The 19,797-nt window shown below is 38.7% G+C and overlaps 1 protein-coding gene across 1 annotated transcript in view; it reads right to left on the minus strand.

Annotated features, from left to right (window-relative positions):
* Window positions 1-19,797, minus strand: part of thsd7bb (thrombospondin, type I, domain containing 7Bb) — a 115,277-nt gene that overhangs the window by 68,970 nt on the left and 26,510 nt on the right. The window contains exons 2-4 of the mRNA XM_036587031.1: window positions 13,406-14,252; window positions 4,088-4,336; window positions 3,386-3,546 (exon numbers count right to left, since the gene is read on the minus strand). Of these exons, the coding sequence (XP_036442924.1) occupies window positions 3,386-3,546; window positions 4,088-4,336; window positions 13,406-14,252 (1,257 nt within the window). The remainder of the gene's footprint in view (window positions 1-3,385; window positions 3,547-4,087; window positions 4,337-13,405; window positions 14,253-19,797) is intronic.

The following is a 19,797-nucleotide window of genomic DNA, read 5'->3' on the forward strand; positions in this document are numbered from 1 at the left end:
TCTTTCTAAAGCACCCATTTCGGACTTTTTAAGGGATCCCTGTGTGTGTCATTGCATTTAGTGTGGCTATTTAAGAGGCGTCGGATGAGTAATACGACTGGCTAACAACTTTAGAAAATTTCAATTAAATATCAGTAAAAAAAAATCTATCCAGTTTATTAATATTCCACTTCACCCAGCCCTTTTGTGTCTCTTGTGTATTCATAATGCATTTACAGTGTGTTATATGGCTTACACACTGCCTTATAATCATAAGCTTGTATAATGCAATGTTTCTAAATAGTTATATTTACATGTACAACACTGTATAAAGCAGGAGTATATGACTTTAGAAAATCAGGTTAAATAATGCACTATAAAATCTGTTCATAAGAGCAGTGTGAACACTAATGTTGTAATGCACTATAACACTTTTATAGCCAGCTGGCATAGCATTACAGTTTCCAGTTAGCTGAAAATAAACAAACTATTCAATTCAAACTACAAATAACAGTTTTTAAAAATCAAATTCTTATTTAATTCTTTTTTGCCAGAGGCTGAGGTGATTACACTGCAGCTCCTCTGTGAAAAAAGACACAGCTTATGCACAGGTTGTTGTGCTTTATTAATGAGCTGTTGATGGCCACAGCCACGCCGTACATAAGCTCAATTTTGGTCTAACAGTTTGCTCTAAGCCTAAACTACATTCTGCTCTCCCAGCCATCAGTGGTGGACTCACGTCTGTGCTCTCTCGGCTCCTGGCTCCAACTGGCTCAGTGCTTCATAAAGCTATGGGCTAGCCTCACCTTTAGAATAAGAGTCCTTATAGAAAAAACCCAGAAAATTATGGCATCAAATCCAATTCAAAATTCACAAGTGAGGAACACATCTCGCACAAGGAAAAGCACCCCCATGGAAGAAGTGTTTGCGCGTGAGGAAAATTAGCCCGACACTCAGCTGTTTTTTTCTGCTTGCGCAAGAGTTTCATTCATTTTTGATAGTTGTGGGCAGGTCCCAACATATGATTGAAAGACGAACTTCACAGAACATCAGTACAATGGCGTTAGCCGAAGTGTTGTCTGTACTTGCTGCGTTCTGTCTCTGTGAATGTTCAGTAATCATAATTATTCACTCTCAGCCAGTCTGAAACCAAGTCACATTATTTTAGGAACCCCTCTTCTTTCAGGTTAATGTGAGTTTGACCAGCCCAATGTGGTTTAACCCTTTGTTTTGTGGTTACTACATAGTCTCAGACAAGAAAGGTTTTATACAAAATATCTTGGTCATTTTAAAGGTAAAAATCACATTATATTTTTATGAACTCCTATTCTAAGGTAATCGCTGTTAACTGAAGTACTTATCATTACACACATAACAATTTGCAGTGGCTACATATGGAGGTTATACTATTCATGTCACTCCTAAAGAAATAGGGTAAAATAGTTTATTTATTCATAGATAGAAATTAGACTCGATTTTCTATTGAGCTCCGGAGAAACATGGCAGTTACTTAAACACAGCTGTCTACCAGGCTGAAACTGGCTTCTTATTTGTAGTGTCTTATACAAATTTTCCAGTCCACCTTAAATACTGTTTTTACAGAGGATATTTTGCCAGTAGTTGGTAGTGATGAGTAGAGTTTTATATGTAATATAATGAATGCAATAATTGTAGAGCAGCATCAAGAAGGCTTCTTGCACCACTTTCTTGCACTAAAATATTATGAACTTTTATTTCATAGGTAAGTTTACATTTTCACATGCCCTTTTAAAAAAATAAAAATGTTTTAATAATCATAATCATTGAATCAATCATAAGAATAATGTAATATAATATTAGAATAATGTAATATAAAAGAATAATGTAATAAAATGGTTTCAGGCTGGCTGAGAGTGATTAATCATGATTACTGAACATTCACAAAGACAGAAGTAAGTAATTACAATTAAGTAATTGCCCTGTTCCCGGTTTTTTACATGCAGCAAAAGCTCTGACAACCACTGACAGCCAACCAATCACAACACAGTTCCAATTCAGTAATAACCAATCTTATGTCGGGACCTGCCCACAACTGTCAAAAATGAATTAAACTCTTGGGAGCAGAAGCTCAATAGTTTGAGGTGCCAAACATGACAAAAGACGTGCGAGGAAACACGAGACGGAATGAACATTTAGGACGCCAAAGAGGTTGAGATACTGCACAAAAGAGACTGAATCCATGCGAGAGAGAGTGAAACTGCGCAAGAGAGATTAAAAGTTTGCCCATGAGATAGATTTTAACTGTGAGGTGTTGAACTTGACATTGGGGAGGAGCTTGTTCATGTTAACCACTGTCAGTCTGCTGCAGTGTTTGCTATCAAAATGAGCAGAAAGAACAGTGGAGTGTTGGGCTAATTTTCCTCACGTGCGAGCACTTTTCCATCCGCGGGGGTGCTAGAACGGTCTTATTCGCTTGTGAATTTTGAATTGGATTTGACGCCATAGAAAATAACTGCAAGAGAACAATACCCAGAATAAACATGCGCCATATTTGCTGAACACACTACAATACCCAGCAAATGTTTATCTGGATGTGTCTGGGTGAATACAGGATACATAGGAAGTGTCACCAAAAACGTAAATTCGATTTTTACAGTCCATCATGCAAAGTTCAACCCTTCATAACGTACAAATATCAACAGTCACAAGGCCTGTCTTTAGCATGTCAGTTTCTGTACTTGGAGTGTAATTATGCAGGGATTGGTGTAGTATAGAGGGTAACACTGCTGCTGACTACACTACAGGATAGAGTTTTGATTCTCTGTGACACCAAAAAGAGTCCTTGAGCAAGATGCCTACTTTGACATTCCACCACCCTTGTAATTCAGAGGATGCAGTGACATTCTGAGGAAAAATTTATGAACAGGAAAACGTATCATTAGAACGTTGTTGTTTACTACAGGGCATGACAGCAGCAACTTCTGAAAACGCCATTTATTTTTCCCACAGAGAAATCTGCTTAGACCCAGAGTTTCTCATCTGTACAAGATGCTGACTACAGAATGATGACACAGTTGTTCTATTGTCTAATATCACATCGTTAGCTACACATTTCATCCTGTGGGGTTGTAGAGTATTCGAGCAGTTTGAGACTTTTTTTAGATGCTACTTTTAGATGCTTATTTTAAGTGAAGAGCTTTAATTGAATGCAATTAATTTTAAAGCTTAGTAGTTTTTAAATAAGAACTATCAGATCAAACTCAGTTTCAGCACTGGAAGTGAAAAAGTGGTATCATGCCATCTTTACTTTCAGTTATTCCCCTTATGTTCTTGCCACAAGTAGCAGTGATGTCCAAGCTTGGTACGGACATTTCAATGTCCTGATAAACTTCCCCAAAAGCTCACTGCACCTATCAGCTATACTTACTATGGGACATTGTTGTGTTTTCAGAGATCCTAACACAGTAGGCCTCCCGGGTCTGGATTCCGCCTCCGCACAGGAAGCTGCTGTTGCCATGGCGATGATCCTGCTGACTGAGAAGTGGCCTCACCTGGCATGAACCCCAGTTTGTCACCTTCCAGTCATACCTGTGATTCAACACATTGAACACTGTAAGTGTACCAGTGCACCATCTGCTTCAATTAAACTGATGCACTGAATTTACTGGAGTCAGGGGTGTGTATGAAGAACAGATTGTCGCTTCAATCTCCATTTTTGTCTAAATTTTTTTTTGCCTAATTTGGACTTTACTTTTGTGTAAAAATCTTCAAAATAGATGTACCAATAGAAATGCTCCAAAATTACTTGAAATTATATCTTCTTACATTAACTTCTTCTATAAATTAAGAATGTATTTTTCTTCTCCTGTAAAGTTTTAATTTGGGATTTTGGTTTGGTTTAGTTCTGACAGCAACGATGTATTACATCAGCTTAATAATTATGTTGATGTTTTCTTATTCATCTAAAAATGATGTACACATTTGAATCAAGTAAATACATTGAACCACTTTTTTCAGTGTTCCTGAGAGAAATATACTGTAAAATAATTAAAACCTTTACACGTAAATTTATACATAGATTCTGTTTTTTCTTTTTTTTTTTTTACGACAGCGAACTCTTGCACTTTACCTCGGGCAGAATGGGAGTAAGTCTCCGAGAGCATTGCACGTCTGAGCCTCTTCTAGAACAGGGCATTCTTCTCCCCCACCAACAGGGAGCCTTTTCATGCTGCGCTTTCTACTTCTGAAGCCTGGTAACTGGTCAGCCGTTCTGCAGCTTTTAGAGCACGGACTCCACGCTGACCAATCAGAGACTTCACAGTCTCTGGGCATCACACAAGATCTAAAGTTCACCGGGGCGTGATCGTGGTCACAAAGACTGGAAGCAGAGAGAAAGCACATTAACATCTCCATTCACAGTATTATATTTATCCAAAATGAAAAGTTGATAATTGACTTTTGCTGTGAGTTGCTACTACTTTTCCACACTGCATTTTGAACTTCAAGGTGCTAGCTTTCGGTCATCCAGCAGTCACGTGTCTTTTAGTCTCTTGGATGTCTGACAAAAGATTCCAAAAACAGCCTGTAATGTTTTTACTTTTCTGGAAATGCTAATCAGGGTAAACGACTCACACAGCAAGTAAAGCTCACTGAATATATTGACATTGTGTCCCAAAATGAACAGAATTGTGGAATCAAGGAAGGAAAAAAAATGTGTGCATGTGAACCAGCATATCAGAGAGTGGAATGGAAAACAAAAGCTCAACTGGCCAAAAATAGATGTGTTCAGGAGCCAAGGTGTTATTTTTGTCAGCCTTCCAGCATCTGACAAAAATAGTGTGATATGTGGAGGCAATCTTTTCAATTCTAGCTGTACAAAAGAGAATTTATTGTGCAGTGTGAGAGATTTACTAACAATGATATTCAGTGATGTGGGCCACAACTCTTCCATAGCACTACCAGTGTTTACTTCTACAGCAAACCTAAATGTAAGTATAGGCATCCTGCAAGTCAGCATGCAAGTCCTTTTACAAAGTGGACTTCAAGTCACCATACAAACTGGACCTACAATCATCTTCAATTATCTTACAAAGTAGCCCACAAGTCATCTTATAAAGTGGTCTAAAAGTCAGCTTACAATGTAGCTTAGAAATCGTTTTACAAAGAGCCCTATGAGTCAGCATACAAAGTGGACTACAAGTCAAGTTACAACATGTCTTAAAGGTCATTTTACAAAGTGAACTACAGTTCAGCACACAAAGTGGCTAACAAGTCATCTTATGAATTGGACTACTAGTCAGCTTATGAAGTGGCCTGCGAGTCAGCACACAAAAGGGACATATAAATCCCCTTACAAAGTGGCCTACAATTCAGCTGACAGAGTGGCTTATAAGCCAGCACACAAACAGGCCTACAAGTCAGCTTACAAAGTGGACTACAATCACATTACAAAGTAGCCAACAAACTATCTTATAAAGTGGTCTAAAAGTCAGCTTGCAATGTGGCTTAAAAATCATTTTACAAAGAGGCCTACAAGTCAGTATACCAAGTGGCTTACAAGTCAACTTACAAAGTGGCCCAAAACTCAACTTACAAAATGGCTTACAAGTCAACTTACAAAGTGCCCTTAAAATCAGCTTACAGAGTGGCCAATAAGTCATTTTACAAGGCGTGCAACATGAAAGTCAAGTTACAAAGTGGCCTACAGGTCATATTCTGAAGTGGTGTATAAATTAGCTTACAAGTGGCCTAGAAGTTAGCTCACAACGTGGCCTACTAGTCAACTTACAAAGTGGCCTACAAGTCAACTTACAAAGTGGCCTACAAGTCAACTTACAAAGTGACCTACAAGTCAGCATACCACGTGGCCTACAAGTCAACTTACAAAGTGGCCTACTAGTCAACTTACAAAGTGGCCTACAAGTCAACTTACAAAGTGGCCTACAAGTCAACTTACAAAGTGACCTACAAGTCAGCATACCACGTGGCCTACAAGTCAACTTACAAAGTGGCCTACAAGTCAACTTACAAAGTGACCTACAAGTCAGCATACCACGTGGCCTACAAGTCAACTTACAAAGTGGCCTACAAGTCAACTTACAAAGTGGCTTACAAGTCAACTTACAAAGTGCCCTTCAAGTCAGCTTACAGAGTGGCCAATAAGTCATCTTACAAAGCGTGCAACCTGCAAGTCATGTTATGAAGTGGCCTACAAGTCATATTCTGAAGTAGTGTATAAGTTAGCTTACAAGTGGCCTAGAGGTCAGCACACAAACTGGCCAACAAGTCAACCTACAAAGTGGTCCTACTAGTCACTTTACAAAGTGCCCTACAAGTCAGCTTACAGACTGGTCTACAAGTCAACTTGCAAAGTGGACTACAAGTCACTGTACAAAGTGGACCTACAATCATCTTACAAAGTAGCATGCAAACAATCTTATAAACTAGTCTAAAATCAGCTTACAGTGTATCTTAAAAATCATTTTACAAAGAGGCCTACAAGTCAGCATACCAAGTCTCCTACAAGTTGTCTTATGAAGTGGCCTACAAATCATCTTATGAAGTGGTCTACAAGTCAACTTACAAAGTGGCCTAACAACTTACAAAGTAGTCTTCAAGTCAAAGTGGCCTACAAGTCAACTTACGAAGTAGCCTTCAAGTCAACTTACAGTGTAGCCTTAAAGTCAACTTACAAAGTGGCCTACAAGTCAGTTTACAGAGTGGCCTATAAGTCATCTTAGAAAGTGGACCTACAATCACCTTACAAAGTGGCTTACAAGCCATATTATAATGTGGCATTAATGTCAGCTTACAGTGTGGTCAACAAGTCAATTTACAAAGTGGCTTAAAAGTCAGCTTACAAGGTGGGCTACAAGTAATCTTACAAAATAGCCATAAAGTCATCTGACACAGTGGTCTACACATCATCTTACAAAGTAGCGATCAAGTCAACTTCTAAAGTGGCCTACAAGTCATCTATTTAATTGGCATATGAGTCATGCTGTCGCAAATTTCAACTGCTTATCAGCTGTCTGGTGTTTTTTTTTGTGAACCAACAACAATCCAGAAAACAAGCTGATACATCAGAAACTCTTTAATCGTAGAAAACCTAATTTCAACAAAAGATAGTGTTGTTTAAGTACACGAAAAACTTAAGTTACTCCTTAAATCAAACTCAAGTGGGTCTTATTAGCAGAATACAGATTCATAAAAGGTAGAGTGTTATAAATAATGAACAACACATCAAATATCTTTGACAGGTGTAAATATTCTTTCATCAAGGAATTAAGCAAAAACACGATTTATGCAGAGCAAAAGATATAAACAGAAAAGATGCATTTCACACAGCCTCAGTTTATTCACCAGGCAAGTGAAAAGATTACTAATGTAATAATAGTAATCATTAATACAGTTCATGAACAAACAATAATTAATCAAGCAAATTAATCGGCTGTGTGTCTGCAATACGTTCTGAGCCAGTTCACTTGGTAATTAACTTATAATTAAAAAGCTAAGAACTCAGCTTGGGTGGGATATTTAAATTTAGAAGTGTTTGAATAAGATTAACCTCTTATTTAACCATCTTAGTAGTTAGGCCCATCCTAATTACTCCAAAGGAGTTTGCTTTAAGGTTTATGAGAAGGGCTTAAGAGCTATATTTCAGTGTTGTGCGTGTCTTCCGCTTGTTCACGAATCAGAGTTTATGTTAAAAAATAAAGCTTATATTTAAAACAAACATAAATAACAAAAACATTTTATTTGTCTCTTAAAAGTTGTTTTAGTCTTTTGATCAACATCTTGTTTGTAGGTTCTGAATGTGGAATCTATTCGATAATAAACTTGGATTAAATGAATAATGGATCAAACACTACGTTTGAGTGTCAGTAGACAAGCATAATGAAATGTGACAGCATGATTCTGACTGAAGCTCTTTACAGCTTGATGAGCACTTTCAAAACAAATGATGCTACTTACACTACCAGTCAGAAGTTTGGAGTTGTACTCTTAGAGATGATTTTCTTCTTTCCTGCAATTTTCCACATTTTAGCATAATAGAGATGACATAAATATTACACAATAACGCACCAATACACCTCTATTTTGAGGCAGCTTAACACATTTCTGTGATTTTTCAAGTAGTCTCACGGGACAAGACGTGATCTTGAAATAAGAATACACACCTATGGACTTTTGGTGCTAGATTGTGACATAATTCACCTTCAATCCACACTAGTTTAATGTTCTGTACAGTCCATGCTACAAAATACAAGATAACAAGTGAAAAACTAGTATTAGCTAATGGAACTATTTTCCCCTTGTAACAGGTAATGTGATCTATGTAATGTGTTCTCTACACACATGAAACATCTGTATTGGAGTTTTTTAGTGGGACTTTTCAGCCATGTTCTTACGTTACATTCATGGGCTAATTGCAGGCTTGCTGACGATCTCCCCATCACCCTCTACCTTGCGCTCCACTTTCTCAAAGCGCTGGGCTGGTTTACAAAGTTCACACTCAGTTTGTTACCACCCTAATAAGTGTACTTTATCACCAATGTTTAGTCCAAAATTTCTGGTGGTTGTCCCTATATGCTCTCGTTATGAGATCATATCTGCACCCATCTCTATCAGAACTGAAGGTTATTTGGATAGTCCACTATAGCCCCTATAGATCATATACAGATGTTCAAATTATTAACAAACTATCTGCCGAAACAGAATGTTACACAAGCATGGAATGGAAGTGGGTGAATTACGTCACAGTCTAGCACCAAAAGTCCACAGATGTATATTCTCATTTTGAGATCACGATACGAACGTTACACACAAGAGGAACATACTTTCTCCAAACCGTCATCATTTTCAAATAAACTAAATAAAGCAGTGTTATTATCAGCTGCCAAATCTGCTAAAATCTCTGATTAAACAACTCAGCTTCAGCCTGAGGAGCAAGTAGTTAGCGGACTGCTTATCTATCCCAGCTAAACAGGCTATTTTCTTCCTACTTTGTTGTTTTAGAACATGTTTATTAAACTTCTAATCTGTTGCATCTGTTGCAAGTGTCTAGTTACTTCGATAAAATTGGTGTCACCCAGACGGTTTACCTATATTACAGCTAAAACACGGTTATGTAGCAGTTTTGCTGATATATGGCCGTGTGATACAGGAAGTCTAGTAATGCAGTTTTCCCTATAAGTGGACTATAACTCGTTGTTTTTAGACTTTACTCGTCTTAACAGTAATCCGATCAGACTGCAGGTTCTGGATTATAAAGTCTGTTTGTCGTGGCAACTTTACAAAACAAAACAGAGATTATCTCACATCTATAAAGAGCCAGCAGGAAACCAGAGCATCATTCAAAGCTTAAAACGTGTTGTGCTGTAATGAAAAACTGTAAAGTTGCCGCATCTGGACTTTCACTTACTTAAAAATGCATTTGCAAAAATACATTTACTCCTCAGTCTCAGCTGACAGATAATATTACAGCATCAGAGACTTCTGTCAGTTCATCTCGATCCCTCTCTCTCTCTCTCTGCCTATGTATATGTCTTTAACTGTATGAGAGGCTGTTAAGCTATTTAACTTTAACTGTGAGATAAATTAAAAATACATTCACTGACTGTGAATCAAGTAATTAGTATGATTACCAGAGGAATATAAATCAGTAAAGAAGATTAGCACTGGATAAACAGCTGTTGATTTGCTAATGATTTTAATGGTAGAAATGTACTATTTAGGCATCAGTTAATTTGCACGTTGAAAGCTATGAAAGTAATGTTTACTGTCTGCAGAGTGACGGGAAGATTTTGAATAAATACACCCTTAATCAATAAGTAAATAGATTAGACATGTAATCAATAATCAAATAGTTAAGCATTGGCTAAAAGGGAATATAAATGTCTCACTAAGAGGTAATGTAGGATGCATTAGGCCATAGTCTGCCCGTTCAGGGGCTTTCCAAAAGCAGATGAACTTAGATGACCTTACTTACAGGTGCACTCTCAGTGAACTCATATGAGTCCATGTGATATATGCTTCAGTAGGACCTTGTAGGATGAGATAAACTGGTACGAACTGGCTGAAACCAGCCTTTAAAACAAAGAGGTGTTGTACGCAGTGAACTTAAGAGAGGCCAAGTGATGTTTTGAATGGGGACAAAAGGAACATCAAGTTTGAGGTGACATTCTTACACCCCTGATAATGCTATATAAGGACTGAACACTGTATTTGCACTATGCCATCTGATGTTGGAATAAAGAAGAAGCCTTCTTCCGTCTTTCCACAGACTCAGCATCTGAAGATTTTTTCTTTTTGACATCTTTTGGGAACTTAGACATAAACAGTTATTAGTGTAAGTGTTTAGCCAGTATTAAGAGGATTAAGATTTTTTTAAAATAATATTATGGTGGAGGTCTGGGGTTGAGGGGGATAGCCCTTGGTCCCGACAAGAGATTAATATTTACAATGAAAATTGCAAAAATGACATTATTAATTGTGTGACCTACTTCTTATTTTCACTTCTAATCAAGTAATTTTTTTAAATGTAGACTTAATTAAACAGTGAAGAACTCTACACAGCCTTTCAAGGATTCCAAACTACTTTGTTGGAAACAGATAAACTAGGAACCCTTATATAATCATCAGGCTTAGTACACAGTTCAGATGTGTAAATGTGCACTACTAGAGCATTCTGTGATCACTCAGCACTCAGCACTTTTTTCTTATGTAATATGTTTGGCTTTGGTTTAGTTTCTACAGATTATTTCAAGTGATGTAGCCAAGTGAACTCAGGTTCGCTCATATTTTTTAGGTTGTGACTATGGATGTACAAAAAAGTAACTTAATTACTTAAATAGTTTTCCCACAAAGTACTTTTTACTCTTACTTGATTTTCTCACTTGATTTCTTTAGTTGTTTTATTTACTTTTACTTGTACTCTTATTACCACTTCTACTACTACTACTACTACTACTACTTCTACTCCTTGTTAATTATATATTATATGTATATTTATATATATATATATTTATATATATATATATATATATATATATATATTTATATATATATATAATATTTTTAATTTTTATTTTTTTTAATGCTTTTTTACTTTGGGACAGCAAATTTTAAGATTTCTGTTCATATCAACAAATATTTTTGTGTTTTTTTCATTAAACGTCCAAATCTGAGGAAAAAGTGCTGTGATGCTGTGGAATGTTACAAATGTCACCGGCTCACTGATCAAATTACAAAATATTAAGGAGTTGGCTCAAATATTCAGACACAAAAAGCTCAGCTTGTATTATCAATAACAGCAGCAGGTGCTGGAAGCAAAAGATTGAATATTGGGCTATTCCTATATACCACAACTTTAATATTTCATATTACCAGTCCTAAGGTGTCAAATCTATTTCTGATAAATAATACCGTAGCCGAAAATCTGTTTATGAGGGGAAAAAGTCTTTGGCGAATATGGAAAAGCTCATATGGCTGTGATCGTAACACACATTAAGACGTGCATACAAACACGCCCACACACATACACACACATACACCCACTGCACTCACATTACATCCCGGGCCTGCAGGGAGACACAGCACTGTAAACAAGGTAGACACTAATATCCCTGCAGCCAGATGGCATTTTATAAAACAAGCAAAAGCAGCGGCTGGCATTAACCATGCGTGCCAAAGGGGCCTGGATGATTTATTCATACCTTCACGCATTCAGTGGAGGAGGGCGGCCCTCGTAACTGCAGAGCACGCCATAAACTGACTGCATTCTGAGCCGAAACTCTGAATGTGCAAGTGAATGTAATTGAAAGGCAGTGGCAAATGATATGGCTTTTTATATGAGATCCATCAGCCATTTAGCCTGTTCAGATACACTGCAGGAACTAAGATTCTGTGGCTGAGATGAGTGCAATATGTGTCTGATTTATTGCTTGCTTGATTGATTAATTGATCTATTCATGCTCCGCCCACAAACATGCTTTTGCAGCAACTGTTCCCAAGTTGGACAAGGTTTGAAGCAAGCTGGCAATAATCCCTTACAAGCTAATGAGAAGCTGTAGTGCACAACTCAGTTTTTTGCCGCCAAAAAACCTCAATTTATGGTGAGTTAACAGTTTAAAATCGTATGCATGTGAAAGATCAGTTTGTTTTTCTTTTGATGTTGTGTAATTGAGCTGGTGTTAGCATCACCAGTTCTTGCCTGATTATCTACAACAATATAGTCCAGCTCAGTTAGCATTAGGGCTGGGCGATATAACCATAATAAGACTTTTATATTCAGGTTTATGTGCTCACAAAAAATAATGTCACTGAATTATTGGAAATGCAAAACACAAAGCTTTTTAAATGGAAAAACCTTTTTTTAGAGACAAACTTGGGCAAATAAGACTAATGTGATTAATCACAGTCAATTACAAAAAAATAGTGCAATTACTTAAAATGTATTATTTTAATTGGTTGACAGCCCTGGTGTTTTGACATATGCTGTGTTGCATGCGACAGTTTTTAATTAGGTTGAAAGACATTTTTGACAGTTTGTTGGTTCAGACCATACCCTCCACATGTGGTGGTAGTATAAAAGAAGACTGATTGAGGGAGGGGGAGAACTCTGAGAACTTGGGCTAGAGTTCTGGGCAGCTTCTGCCTGCAGCTAGAAGGCCAGACACCCCCTCATAGCTGTAGTAGGACTGATGTAGGACTGAAGAACAGGGAGGAGATGGGGTGGTGATGGGCATTGCATACACTTTGTCACAGGAATGGAGGATGAGGATGTGAATTTATAGGGTGTTGGATTAGAAGAAGGAGGGGTTTCAGCCATGTTCCTCCCCCCATACTTCAGTTATAGCATAACTACACTGATGATCCCTTAAGTGTGTGCAACTCTGCAACAGTAGCTACAAAAGGTGCTTTTTGTGGGCGGAGCACAGATAGCTCAGTTGATTGATTGATTCTCATTAAACTGTTTCTGCAGAACTCCCTAGTGGCCAATCCAGTGGTATGGAAATTGACTTGGATTATTTTCATCAATATAATCTGTTAGCAGATTAACTAGGACACTGCTGCTGCTCTGAGTATGAAATGTTGTAAGTCTGTGTTGAACTGCTAGTGAGCAATGAGGGCTGAGAATCCCCTGCAGTGAAAACAGTTCAGGCAACAAGATGTGCTGAGATAAATGGACAATGCAGCTGCAGCTTTCTTTATGTAAAAAACGTATATGAACAAATTTTTTTTTAACACAAAAACATTTTTATAATGTTGACTTGCTTGCTCATCTATGAAGATGAAAATCCAGATCGCTTCTGGGTTTTGTAAATCATACATATTTCCATCAAAATATATTCCATCAACGCTTTTCAGGAAAAAGTGTACAACTCAACTGAGGGAGCTCCTCCAAAACAGTCGTCATGGCTTACTAACAAAGGGTTAAGCTCACCTCAGCATGGCATTCTTGCCGTCATTCCTTGTACAGCGAAGCTGCCTCGTTTGGTAGCCGATGTGAATGTCCCATGATGCTTTGAGGCCTCTGTGGTGGTCATGGTGATCATGTTCAAACTGGATGTTCTCAGAATGCCGTTTAACTGTATGTGAAAGTGTGACTGCTTTATGTCCACTCAGGCCGTTACTAAAGTTCACTGTGGTCCTTCCGCTGGGCAGTGTCCCTTTGCGTCTACAGGGGCTCCAAGGCCCCGCCCACAAGCTGTAGCTGTGCTCCTGTTGGTCGGAGGGACAGTGTGCAGGGTGGGTGTTGTCATGGCTACAGGATCGGGTCTGAGTAAGGCTGGGACACTCTGCTCCACCATAAAGGGGCGGGGCCAGCACCTGCCGTGTGCGCTGCTGCAGGGCGGGGCCGCACGTGCGGCTGCAAGGTGACCAATCGGAGAAGGCGGAGACCACACAGTCCAGCGGGCACGGCAACAAGCAGGCCTGCTCGAGCTCCGGTGAGGGAGAAAACGCCTCACACACATGTGCGCTCACAGCTGTGCCGTTAGAGCGACGCACACACGTCATGGTGCGTCTCTGCAGGCCACGCTGCGCCGTCACACACCGGTTGGGCAGCAGTGGCGGGGACGGGTTGCAGGGACCCCACGGGGACAACTGCCACTCAAACAGCTGCCTCTGCCACTCACATACCCTTATGCAGGTGCGCTGCTGTGCTGGACGCTCGGAGAGGTGGCAGTTGGACTGGTGTGTGCTCCAGCCTTCAGAGTGAACACACCACACTGATCGCACCTGCAGGCCAGGAGAGCTGCACTCCTGAGCTACACATACACCCCAAACACCTACAGAGAGAGAGAGTCAAGTTCAGTTTTATTTAACAAGCAGGAAATACAGTAGGAGAAAGAGAGTTCTTCGAGTTGGTTCCAGGAGGGCCAAGTTTATCGTCCAAACACTTCCACTAAAATTGGCAAGAAAAGAAGAATTCCACCTATTTTTTGTTTTAGAAATGATACAGAATTCAGTGGTTATGGTGAAAAAAAGTCATTCAGAGTAGTTTGGTGTGAAATTGTTCATTGTAGAGAAACTTGCAGACTCTGACATCTTTACAGCACTGGTGATAGGTGGTAGGTAATAGTTGTCATATTAATTTTTTTTATACAGGGATCGCTAGACAAAATGCGCTGTGAATCAAATACAGTTAGATTTCATGCTGTGAAATGCATAATTCCAGGAACAGTTTCTACAGTTCTATTCAACACAATTCATGATATTATAACCATCAACATAAAAAAACAATCCACTGTTTAACGCTTGGAACTGGAAAAAGCTGGTTTGGTTAGCCTACCTTGAACAAAGCTGAAGTGAGACTTTTCCAGTTTTCTAATCAACCTTAAGTGGTGCATGGTGCTGCAGTTACACTCTGGCACCTGAGGACAATTTGAGTAAGAAACTAACTTCAGCTTTGTCTACCATGGAAGGTTGATTATCAGACCTGTTTGAAATGGTGAGCAGAGAGATCAAGCTTTAGCTGGAAGAAGCAAAGTCATTCTCTTCATCTGCTGTTTGGGAACACTTCAGTTCCCAGTCGAATGCAATAATGACAGGCAAAATTGTCAAAGTGAGCCAATATCAAATACTCCTAATACCACTAATGCTAATACTTCAACTATGTGAGCTCTTTTGTGAAGACATCACGCAAATGTCTCAGTTACTGGAGTGAGAAGTAAACTCAAGTCGCAGTATCCTCACACAGGATACAAGCAGCCACTAAGTGCTGTTTCTGAATGAGTGAAACAAATAACTTGGCAGGGATGGTTATAGATTCTAATTTGCACCAGTACTGGGTTGTAGAGATTTTATTTACTATCCTAAACCACCAGTGAACCTACAAGTGTCTTCTTAGTGATTATATGCAGTGTTGACTATGGTAAAACAGGGGTGAATCTGAAAAAAATAAGTTTCTTTGGGGACTATTTTGCCTTAAATCACCCTGCATGTACCTCTCCGCCATGAATAAATTTAACATTTTATAAGATTTCGATTTTAAGTCAAAAACATGTTAAAATTCTATAGTAAAATGGTGTCAGTCATCAGGCAGCGGATTCATAACCATTTAATGTACTAATTTTCTGTGAGGCAGCTTTTAGTGACATTAAACCAGAGACGATATAAACAAGGAGACATGTCATTGGTTGGAAAATGAGTGGGAAAGTTTGTCATGCTCAACATAGTGTCTGTAGAGTAGAGGAGTAGAGTCCCTCCTTTCAATAAAGAAAAACCGCAAGTGGGAAAAGCACCCCTCAACTGTGGAGATCTGCACAAGCGCAATAGCCAGAACAACCCGAAAAAAATGCTTTTTGTGTATTATTTGAGCCAAACGCTACAGATTTTTGCCAGATTTGACCAGTTATTTCAAATATGTTTATTTTTTTATAATGGTAATTTGACCTTCAGTTTTGAGTATTTTGGTCATTCCTTATTTACAGAGATAGGAGCCTGGTCTTGTATGATTGGAAATAACTACCCTGCAGAGTTGCCAAGATGACGCCTGGTTCCTATCTTCACCACTGTAAACAATTCTGACTCTGTAATTCTCTCTAGAACAGAACATTTCACACCAAACCACTCTGAATGACTTTGCTCACATCTTAACCATTTACTTGTAGACATTTTTAAAAACTGTCTGGCCCTCCAGGACTGGAATTGAAGAACCTTGCCATAAAGGAACCACTGGAATAAACGCTTCCACTTTTCAATAATACCACTAACTGTTGATCGTGGAACATTCAGGAAAGAAGAAACTTTGTGAACTGACTTGTTTCAATGGTGCCATCGTACCATGTACCATGCTCAAATTAAGTGAGCTCTTTAGAACGACCCACTCTTTCACAAATGTTTGTAAAGGCAGACTGCGTGGCTAGGTGATTGATTTTATACACATGTAACAATGGGACCAAAATTCAATTATTAAGAGGTGTGTCCTAACACTTTTCTTGATATAGTGTAGCTCTTAAAACTCCTGGAGAGCTGGAGTCCAGCACAGCATTGTGGTTGCTCAAACACACCTGAATCAACTCTTCAGTTAGTTACTAGGTTTAGCAGGTTTGTGTTAAAGCAGAGAAGTCACCAGGCTGTGCTGAAACCCGACCCTCCAAGACTGGATCTGATGACCCCTGCTTTTGCGGCTCAGAAGGTTGGTCACTGGTGCAAAATATAAAAACACAAAAAGAACACAACAAAAACGAAGCATAAAACAAGACTAAAAATCACTATATTTTCACTTTTTTAAGAACATTTTTTACAAAATTACTAACATGTGTTAATTGAATATGAAGATAAAAATATTAGCAGATAGCACAGCCAGGCCAAAACACATTGAATTTTTAATTTACATATAATTAAATACATTTCTAGTGGCTGGAACAAAAAACTGTTTGAACCTTGTTTTTTTTTTTTTATTCCACCCTGCAATATTCTACCTCATTGACTACTCTTGAATTTCTGGTGGAGGATGAGTAAAATCCTTGGGAGCAATGGCTATCCTCATAATATTTAGCTAGTATCTCCATTCACAGCAGTTCACTAAGCCTTGCTTATTCTGATTATAGTATAACATAGACAAACAGTAGCTTCAGAACAGGAAGGAGGATGACACTGGCTGTAGAACGTCACTGTCAAACAGTGGGAGTGGAGCTTGTATGAAAGGTAAGACCAATCTCATTACTGTATGACAGGCCAAGAAAGTAGGGCTCAAATAGCACATGATAAGATGAGAATCTTCCTGCCACTATACAGACAGGAGAGTGACATCATCACAGAATAATACATCAATATGACACTGACTAATATATCAATGTCACAGCAATGAGACCATGAGACCAGGAGGAGGGGGGGATGAGGTAGACATCGAAAGTGAATGCTTCACACAGCATGACATCACCATATGTCCATATGGAGAGTCAAAGGTCCAGGCCTCAAATGACTCCCAATTCCCAAAACAGCACCATTCATGAGGTCATCAAAGAGCCGCTTGGTCTGTGTGGTACTGAATGTCTTCTCTAACATGGAGAAAAGATACAGAGAGGCATATGGATACAAAACCACTGTTTTCAGCCTTAAATTGGCCACTCATTTAAGCTACAAGCCTCACTGAACCCAGATGCCAGACATCTTCACTGTGGGACTGGAGTGGAGTGAGTCTGATTGGTTGCGCATATGAGGCCCACAGGAAGAATCCACTTCCAGACATGATGCCTTGCAGGACAAAGGAGGTGGGGCTCATATCAATTTAGATATATAAAGTACATATATTATGGTTTGTTCAGAAGTTTTGTGTAAATGTGGACGCTTTTGAAAATATGTTGCACTTGAATGGCCTAAATACAAGTGGTAAACTTGAGAAAGTTACATGTTACCAAATTATAAGTGATATATCATTAGTCAGTACATTCTCTGATACCACATGAACACAGCAGACCAAGCTGGACAACAAAGCATTAATGGTAAACATACCATAGACCAATGCCTTTCACAGCATTTGCAAACCAACAACAAGCAACCCATTACATATTTTGCACGATGTGATACTGTGATGCAAAAATTTGACAATATGCATCGTTGAGATATCGTAATACTTCATAAAGCATAGATATTCTGTTTATTATGCTTTATAATGAAACTGCATTGCTTGAACAACAAAGCATGCAAACAACCAGTGCTAATTAACAACTCACTCTAATCTTGCTGGGCCATTGTAACAAGACCGTCTGGGGACAACCATGAGAAACTGGGCTAAATGTGGATGGGAACATAGACTTATTAAGGTGGGAACAAACTGAGTGTGAAATTTGTAAAACTAGTCCATGTGCCTTGTGAAGGTAGAGCTCAAAGTAGAGAACGAGGCTTCGCTGGTCAACATCGTCCAATGAATGACAAGCCTGCTGTTAGCCTGTGAATGTAATGTAAGTGATCATCGCTGAAAAGTACCCCAAAAACGCTAATTGAGTACGTAGATGTGTGACTTGTGTGTGGAAAAAACACATTACGTGTTGTAAAAATAAACATTTTCTTCTTGCGAGAAAAAAAAAAACAGTTCTATTAGCTAAGGATAGTAATTTGCTGGATAGCTTGTTTGGCTTGTGTTGTAATTGTATTTCAGATGTAAAAAGAGCATAAAGTAGTGGGATTTGGGGGCAGGTTTTCAGAGCGGGCGTACCCTTGTTAGCCACGGATTTTGCCGCATTCCGAATTGTGAACCCAGTATTATGATTTGAATCAAATTACGGGCTGAATGTCTTGTTATCTATTATCTTTATGATGAACAATTGACAATTTCTTTTCCACTTTATGAGTTGACCAGGGCTTAACTTATAAATAATGAGGTCCAGAACTAGGGTTGCAACACATTTTCCTGGAGCATGCCAGGAAAAAGCGTACACATAACAGAAAAAAAGCAGCTAAGGTAAATACGTAACAATAACCGTGTGGAAGATTTGTCCAAAGGTGTCACACATTCAAGACAGAATGAATACGAGAGCCACATTTACAGTAAATCAGCAAAGATCTACCCATTTAGGAAATCTGTCTGCTGATCCTACAAAATATAATGCATCCCTACAAAGCAACCAACCCAAAGTAATGCATGCAAACTCTCCTGCATGCATCGGCACATGAGGCATGCAGTGCCCAAGCTGTCACGAAGTTTGGTTTCACTTTGATTGTTTTTTTTGCTACTTGCCACTATAGAAGCATGAACAGAACAGTGAGTTTAGTGGGAAATGATGATTGGATGATGGGGCATTGCTACAATAAATGACTTTTTGATGAGGCCTGAAATGCACGTTTACAGAGTTTCTATTGCTGAATAGGTTATAAATTCATGTCAAATTGATGGCTTTGCTCAGCATTACTAAAACCTTTTTAAGGGCGAACTACTGATCGCTACAGCAGTCGTGCATTTGTGAGTGATAAACAGTGTTGTTTGGGCGTGTTTTTAGCGCCCAAATAGGAACAGAATGTAAAAGTGTGTGTGAGCTAGGGGTGGGAATCTTTAGGCACCTCACGATTCGATTCGATTACGATTCAGAGGGCTGCGATGCGATTATAAAACGATTATCGATGCATCGAGATGCATCTTTTTTCTCTATACATGATTTCTGTCTTCCTACTGTCTGAGGACTTGGTAGTTTTAAAGCAAAGTATTTGTAATGATCCATAATGTAAATGCATTACGGATCATTACAAATACTTTGCTTTAAATATCTAAAATATCTTTTATTAATAAATCAAATGGAAGTGATGTGGCAAGTGGACTAGAAGGCCCTCATTCAGAGACGCTGCTGCCACTCATCTGCAAAAAAATGCGCTGTTGCCCTGAAATAAGATCCA

Source organism: Colossoma macropomum, unplaced genomic scaffold, assembly GCF_904425465.1.
Source record: "Colossoma macropomum unplaced genomic scaffold, Colossoma_macropomum, whole genome shotgun sequence".
Classification (NCBI taxonomy): domain Eukaryota; kingdom Metazoa; phylum Chordata; class Actinopteri; order Characiformes; family Serrasalmidae; genus Colossoma; species Colossoma macropomum.